General features: G+C 38.0%; 1 protein-coding gene across 1 annotated transcript; it reads left to right on the forward strand.

Moving 5' to 3' along the window:
* The first annotated feature begins 514 nt into the window (after window positions 1-514).
* LOC107222275 (DDB1- and CUL4-associated factor 10) lies at window positions 515-7,496 on the forward strand. The gene is made up of 6 exons (XM_015661566.2): window positions 515-1,423; window positions 1,537-1,650; window positions 1,746-1,943; window positions 2,327-2,498; window positions 3,042-3,257; window positions 3,366-7,496. The coding sequence occupies exons 1-6, from the start codon at window positions 1,218-1,220 to the stop codon at window positions 4,545-4,547; spliced, it is 2,088 nt and encodes a 695-aa protein (XP_015517052.1). The 5' UTR covers window positions 515-1,217; the 3' UTR covers window positions 4,548-7,496.
* The last annotated feature ends 258 nt before the right edge of the window (window positions 7,497-7,754 follow it).

Raw genomic sequence — 7,754 nt, forward strand, 5'->3', positions numbered from 1 at the left:
TCGCGACGAACTTTTACCGCTTATTGCTCAGACCGGCCGCGCATGATTTCTGCGCATGGGGTAAATCAGGTGTGCGGGTTGCCGCTGCTCGCCGCGTCAGGCGCCGATTGGAGTGATAGAAAATTAATTTAATTCCTTCCAAGTGTGCTAAATTGTACTAACAATAGTGTGGTATTCTGTTATAATACGAGAAACTCTAATTAGGAAAATCATTATTGTCAGGTAAATTTATTAATTGACTTGATTTTCACGGCTAAAGAATACATATAATATGACTGTATAGCGCGACAGATTTGTAGAGATTACTGGATCAAAGATTTTACTTTTAGTTTCGAGTTTGATCGTATCAAGTTTTAACCTTCGTAAGAGGAAACATGTTTTCTAACTCCAAAACTCAGGTTCTTAAAATTCTAAATTCCGAAAAGCGGCTGATACTTCGAGCGAACGTCAAGTCTACTGATACGTCTGGTAGTGGCATGATTTCGAAATTTCGTGACCGCGCGAGGCGGTCGAGACAAGAGCATTTATCAGATTGTTGACTATTGTTAGTTTTTTCCCGGGTAGTCGACAGTGTCGAGGGTTGTTATATCGATATATCGATAAACCAAATGGAGAGTACTGGCTGCAATCGCCCGCCTGCCTGGCACAGGGGAAGATGGATATGTGATATTCGGTCAAGTATTTTGAAGTTAACGCACTTTTCTACAAACGTACTGGGAGGCAGAATCGGATTGTTGGGTTGTTTGTTTCGGGTTGAAAAATCTCGAAATTGAAGACAAACGTGGGACGGATGGGAAGACACCCTGTTAAACAGGGTTGATGGAAATAAGTCGGGGGTTAAAAAGATACTGAAAATAATAAATTATCGGCGCGCAACATTCGACAATAACATTCGATATCATGCGCGTAACGAAGGATCAGAAAGTGATTTAAACAGTCTTGCCAGAAATTCGTGAACCTTGTCATTACCATTGTCATTATTTCTGTTGTTACTGTTATTATCGCGATTTTTACACGATCGGCGAAGGATCGCAGCGTTTAGTTTAGCCCCGCGTTCGTTGCAACTCGTGGAGTGACAACCGAGAGGCGAACTTAACCTAACTTTGGGGAGCCCTTGAACCGCGGCTTAAACTAAACTAAACTCTCGGCCATCGTAACCACCGAACTCTGAGTGACTTAATTATTATAAGAACGTACAGAGGAGAGGAGGAAGAAGAATGCCAAAAATAAGAACTAAACCTGTGTCCAATAGCTCGTGGCTCAGGCAGCGAGAAATTGGATTCAAGTTCCCTCTAGGTCACAACGACAGATTCTACAAGACTCTCTATTCCTCCATACAGCCATGCACCTCCTGGGATCACCGCGAGAATGTTTCCAGTGCTATGCACGGCGGTGTTTTCAACCTAGAATATTCACCGGATGGGTAAGAATCTCTGTCGACCTGGATTCCCCTTTCCAAGTTCCGTTTCGCTCAGCATCTGGAGATTGCTGGCCCATTTTTGTTTCCCTTCTGATAATTCTATCCTTATTTTTCAGGTCCCTCCTGCTTGCGGCATGCGAAAAACGCAGTATTCTGATGTTCGATCCACTTTGCAGAAGGCTCATACACGCTATAGACAATGCGCACAATGACTGTGTCAACTGTGTAAGGTAATAAACTTGGTCATTTGCCTGCTAAAATCTGAGACTTTGTTCTCTTAATGCAGAATACACAATGATTAAATTTACTTCTTGTTTATCTACAGGTTCCTGGATCAGCGGATGTTCGCTACGTGTTCGGACGATAGTACCGTGGCACTCTGGGACGCGAGAAATCTTAAACAGCGCATAAGAACTCTCCAAGGCCATTCGAATTGGGTCAAGAATATCGAGTTCAGTCCAAGCGACGGTTTACTTTTGACGAGTGGATTTGACGGCAGTATTTATACATGGGACATCAATAGGTGAGGATTTGTGGAGTCATAGCTCTCCGAGTCATCGAGAATACTGCTATTTAATCATTGAAAAAAACGCAGCTAAAATATACAGTACTGCAGATACTTTTCACCTGTGTCCTTGAGATCCCAGTGTTGTTATGTCACATGTTCTAGAAATTCTTCTGGCCTCATTTGGACATGAAATTAGCATTTTTATGTGAGAGTGAGTGAGTGAATGAATGATTGAATTGCTTTTGTCAGGGTTTCTTTGCCGACTGTAGCCTGATTGTGAAATAAAAAATAACAAGTTTGCAAATTGGCAAATTGTTGGCTGTCAGTCTCTCTGATTTCATTTAATTTGGTTGCACTTCGATTTTCTTTCTTTTTTTAATTCTCGTTTTCTCTTGCAGCTTTACAGAGAACAGTTTTTTGTACAATCGAGTATTTCACACCAACGGACTCATGCGGACTAGGCTGAGTCCCGATGCAACCAAAATGCTCATTTGCACAACCTCTGGGTACTTAATCATTATACACAATCTTCAGCTGAGCACTCTATCGCAGGATTTAGCAGGATTCAAGGTATTATAATCTGAGCTTTCAGACTCAATTTTCACAGTTCCTCAATTTCAAGTCCTAAGTAAGTTAAAAAATTATCTCGCAAATTAAATGAATACAAAGAATTCATCACAGTTTGTTGTAAATTCGAGATAAATGATACTTAGTTTGTTTGATAAAGATTGTGTTTTCATTTTTTTCATACTAATGAACGTCTGTTAGAAGACTGCTATCATCTCAGAGATAAAACTTGTTATTTCATGTTTTTTTTTATTGTTGAATTGCGCAAGTAATATATATATTAAATATCGTTTGTCAATATATGAGTTATCACACTCTGCAGAGATATAGGAGAACAGATAATTAAATCGCAGAGAGAGACAATGATATATCTTATATTAAAAATTCATGTATACGACTTTTATTCGATGATAAAAGTTGAAATGACTTTCAAGGTAGCAATGAATACATTGTTGTGAAACGTCCTTTTTTCAATCGCGAAAATGTAAATTCTAGAAGCGAAAAAACTTTTGCAGGTATCATTCGTTGTTCAATTTCTGTTCACAGCCGAATATGTACAGACTCATGCAATTGTCACAGACGACGATACCTGTAGCAGCGAGTTTTACACACCTTTTTTCACACTCCCGATCACACAATAGGGTCGAGTTCCTTACTGATTTTCCTGTTGGGGATGACGCGGAGGTGATTTCAAGCCTTCAGGTTCATCCACAGGGCTGGTGTGCTCTGTCGAGGAACGTCAGTACGGGCGAAAAGTCAGAGGTAGAGTATATCCGAGAAATCTTCGCGAAAGACTTGAATCTTCGTTTCACCGATATTTGTAAATTTTATTGCGAAGTAAACCTTTGACCCATTTCAACTCCTCTCTAGTGGACCTGCGTTCACGACATTCAGGAGACTGACGCAGCGGCGCAAATTGAGGAGCAGGTTAAAGACAACGAAGATTCGGCATCGCACTTCAACGATCTCTCCGTAGAAGAATACGAGGATGATCACCAGCCGCAGCCTTCGAGGTCAGGAACCACGTCGCCGTTCGTGATAGACAGCGTGAGCCGAGCTAGAATAGTGCAAGAAGTGACTGACATAATGACGAACTCGTTCGTATCGACGGACGCGACGCAGCCTATAAGACCGTCGCGAACTAGCAATTGGCAGGACATACCGAGGCGAAATTCGCGGTCTCAGTCCCGTTCCGGGGCGCTACCGCGACTGGAGAGAAACATAGTGAGGACGAATTTCGGTGTGGTAGAAGTTAGCTCGATAGAAAATTCCCTGGAGTCCAGACTTGGCTCGGGAAGTGAAGCTGAGGAGAGACGGCGGCAGGCGAACAGACTTCACGAGAGCGACAACGAGGGCGATAATTTACCAGGCGGCAACTCGTCTCCGGGAGATAATACCGAGGACTACAGACTGCCGCGTCAAAACTCCCAGCTCAGTGACCTGCGGCGAAGAAACGTGATCGATGGATTCGAACTTCACGTGAGCAGCACCGACGTCTGGGAGGCTCTCGTAGCGATAAGGGAAGCGAGACACAGACGAGAACGCGAGAGGGAATTCCACTCGTCCCCCGGCGAACGGAGGGACTGGCTGCCCAGGTCGAGCAGCGGCGTTAGCGTCAGCATGCCGCCGTCCCACACCGTTGTCATACTCGGCGACAGGGCGAGGGCGCAGGGCCAGAACAGGCAAGGCTCACAGACGATGTACGCGATACCGCGTAACCATAAAATCCACCAGAATACACCGAGGCTGACGCACTACATCGAGGAGCCGAATGTGGGTTCGGGCTACATCAAGGAGCTCTGCTTCTCCTCCGACGGCAGATTGATCTGCTCGCCCTTCGGCTACGGCGTTCGTCTATTAGCATTCTCCGGTGACTGTCAGGACCTTTCTAACTGCGTACCGCCGGGCAACGAGTCCGTTAAATTACACGAACTCGCCACCAACGTTAGTCACTCGGACATTGTTGTTAGCACGAAATTTTCACCGAAACACTGTTTACTCGTTTCCGGCTGTCTGAGCGGACAGATTACGTGGCATCAACCGGTGGTCTAGCTAATTAATTCCTTAATTATTATTCATTATTTTTTTTTAGTTCCTTTTTTTTTATCGTTCTCATTTTCGAAATTTTTATTCGTGGTATTTATATTATTCGTATACCTATGTAACACACGCGAACGACAGTCGTTGATCTCTGTTTTGCAAAAACTTACGCAGGGAATAGTCTGTATTATGTAGCCTGCAATCTTGTAATAGTGAATTTAAATCAAATTTTTCCTGTGTAAGACATAATATATATATATATATATATATATATATATATACACACACAATATACACATATGTTTACAACATGGTAGCAAAAATAAGAAAATAAATATCAAGATGATGGAAAAATAAAGTTGAAACCCGTAATTGAACAATAGAATAATTATTTAATAAATATACACGAATAAGAACGGGGAAAAATAAATGTGAACCAACGACGTTAGTTTCACCGCACGCATGCATATATGTATAGTATAATACATATATGCTACGTTTGTTGTATATTATTATTTTTGTACTATAGATGTGACTTAAAAGCAATAATTTTTTTTTTTTTCGTTTTCGACGCGTATTTTTCCCTTCAGTATTTTCCCGGTATCGGTTATTATTATTATTATTATTATTGTTGTTGTTGTTGTTATATTATTGTAATTTTTTTTTATCAAACGTTTGACGTTTTACTCGAATTGAGGTCGGACTGTCTGCACTGCTGTTGATCCGAGAAACAGCTTTTTTTTTCTCTATTCTCGTAACGTAAGGGAGAAGAGGAGAAAGAAAAATATTGAAGCGTTGAAAATAATTCTGAAATAAAATTACCACGAAAGTTATCACGTATCGATCCAGATCGTTTGCTAATAATTTTTACATGTATACACCTTATAATTATGTAGCACTACAAACTCTGCGAGTTTATCAACTTTGGTTTTGAAGAATAATTATCTCAGCGCAGTTTGAAACGTTCCTCAAGCCTTGTACATAAGTTAAATGTTAATATATACTTAGAACTTTTATTTATCATTTCATGAGTAAGACTCGAATTTTAGAGGGAGGAATGAAACAAAAATAAATCGATAATCAAAATGTATCAATTGCCACGTTAAAGTTATTTTATACTTGTAATATGCGGTTTTAAATACGACGTACAATGGGAGAAACATGAAAGAAAACAAAACCAAAAATTTTACTGTCGAGTATTACACAGGGCAGTTAAATTTATAATGATTATTTGAGCGGTAGATGTATACGTTTTGTATAATTAATATCCGAAGATATTAAAAGCGAGTAACTGATTTTTTCCTTCCTCGTTTTATGACGTGCGAATATTTCATCTCCCGATTGAAGAACCAGCTTAGCTTAGCAAATAGTTAACAGTAATCATCAAATCGAAGCATTCAATTCGATTTAAATCTCGGGTACCCGAATTTATTGCATTAATTGAAACGACATCAAATAACACGACTATACATACGCGTCTATACTCTTTGTACACAAATACGGAATATCACAATCATCCGGATACAGTCTTGTGAATCATCGATTCCTAATTTTTTGCGAGTCTATAATTACGCGCTGTATGCACACAACTTATATCTGTATTATTATACATACGAATAATGAAAACTTAAGATCCTAAAAGGTAGAAAGGAAATTGTGAATATTTACCTCCGATATTACATACTTGACAAGTATAAAAAAGACGAAAAAGAAAACGAGAAAATAAAGAAAAAAAAACAACTGTAAAGTACATATATATTATATATTGAACATTTGTAAATAATTTATTGTCTAGTTTATAATATATATATAGGTGTGTGTGTGTGTGTGTGTGTGTGTGTATAGGTATGTATAAATAATATACATGCATGGATATATCTCTCTATTTTTTCTTTTGTTTTTCAGTTGCTGATACTATACGATTAGAATTGCGTTTTCTATATATTTGCTATCCGCCGTGCTAAATTCTTCCGTCTTATTTTCAATCTATATCGTTCTTTCATTCCGTTTTTCAAATTGTCTTTTGCCGTCAAGCATGTGGATAATTTTATACTATAACGACGTGGTTTAACAAAAAATTGAAAACATTCGCCAATTTACAAGATTAAAAACGTTTTTGTGGTATTCACAAATTTTGTACAACTTTGAAATTTGAATTGTTAACTTGTTATTTATTTTTTTTTTTTTACGCACTGTCACGTCGAACTTTATGCCAAACTATTCTATAAGAGAAACAATTTGCCATAACGCAAGTCTATGGAATTAATACAAAAATATTAGAACAAAAATTCCATTTGCCATTCAGCACTGTTCACTTATAGTACAATCATTATTGTTATTATTATATTATTATTATTATTGTTATATTCGATTTTCCATTTGTTTTTGTTAGATCACGGTACACGTGGTTATCTCGCAAATAAACTTATTTCGCAATGTATGTCGATAGTCACTTGGGTTCGCGATGAGAAGAAGATAAAAGAAAAAAAGAAATAATGTAAGGAATAGATAAGAATGCTAATAATTCGTAAAATGATGAAAAATTATAAAAAGTACTTAAAATCGCAAACGCGTTATTTGCGATATTATCAATGAGTTATGCCATTCTCGTGCAATTTCTACAGATTAACTTCAAGCCGAACCATTATAAAAACTGTCATTATGTATATTGAAACAAATAAAGTGTGTTTGGCAGCTAATGATATGTGACGAAAACGTTTGTCTCGCTTTGATCATATCCTAAATATTGTACATGCATTTTTATGTATTGGCATATGCGATATACTAAAAGGGATGAAATGCATGATGTTTATTCTCCTTAGCGATCGATATAAAAAACTGCAATTCATACGTATAAATCTCTGAAAAAAATATAAGTAACAAAATTAATAGCAAGGGTCGTTCAATAATATGACATGTAATATGATGAGGATAGATAAATAAACGATGGTTTTAGTTTCCTTTTCTATTGGTTTATCTCATTATATAACTGTACTAATACGCGATCAATAAAATATAACAATTATCTAGACTATTTCTGGTTCGAAAATCATTTAATCGGTAATTTCAAACCTTCGATAATAAAAAGAGAGGAAACAATTTAGGGTGAGGATATTTCTTTACAGAGATGATTTTTGATTTCGGTCGAACTATTTTTGAATTATTGGGAAGCCCAACTTTATACTCGTTTTTTCAGCAATTTTATCGTCTTCGCGTGAT

The sequence above is a fragment of the Neodiprion lecontei genome, chromosome 3, assembly GCF_021901455.1.
Source record: "Neodiprion lecontei isolate iyNeoLeco1 chromosome 3, iyNeoLeco1.1, whole genome shotgun sequence".
Lineage (NCBI taxonomy): Eukaryota > Metazoa > Arthropoda > Insecta > Hymenoptera > Diprionidae > Neodiprion > Neodiprion lecontei.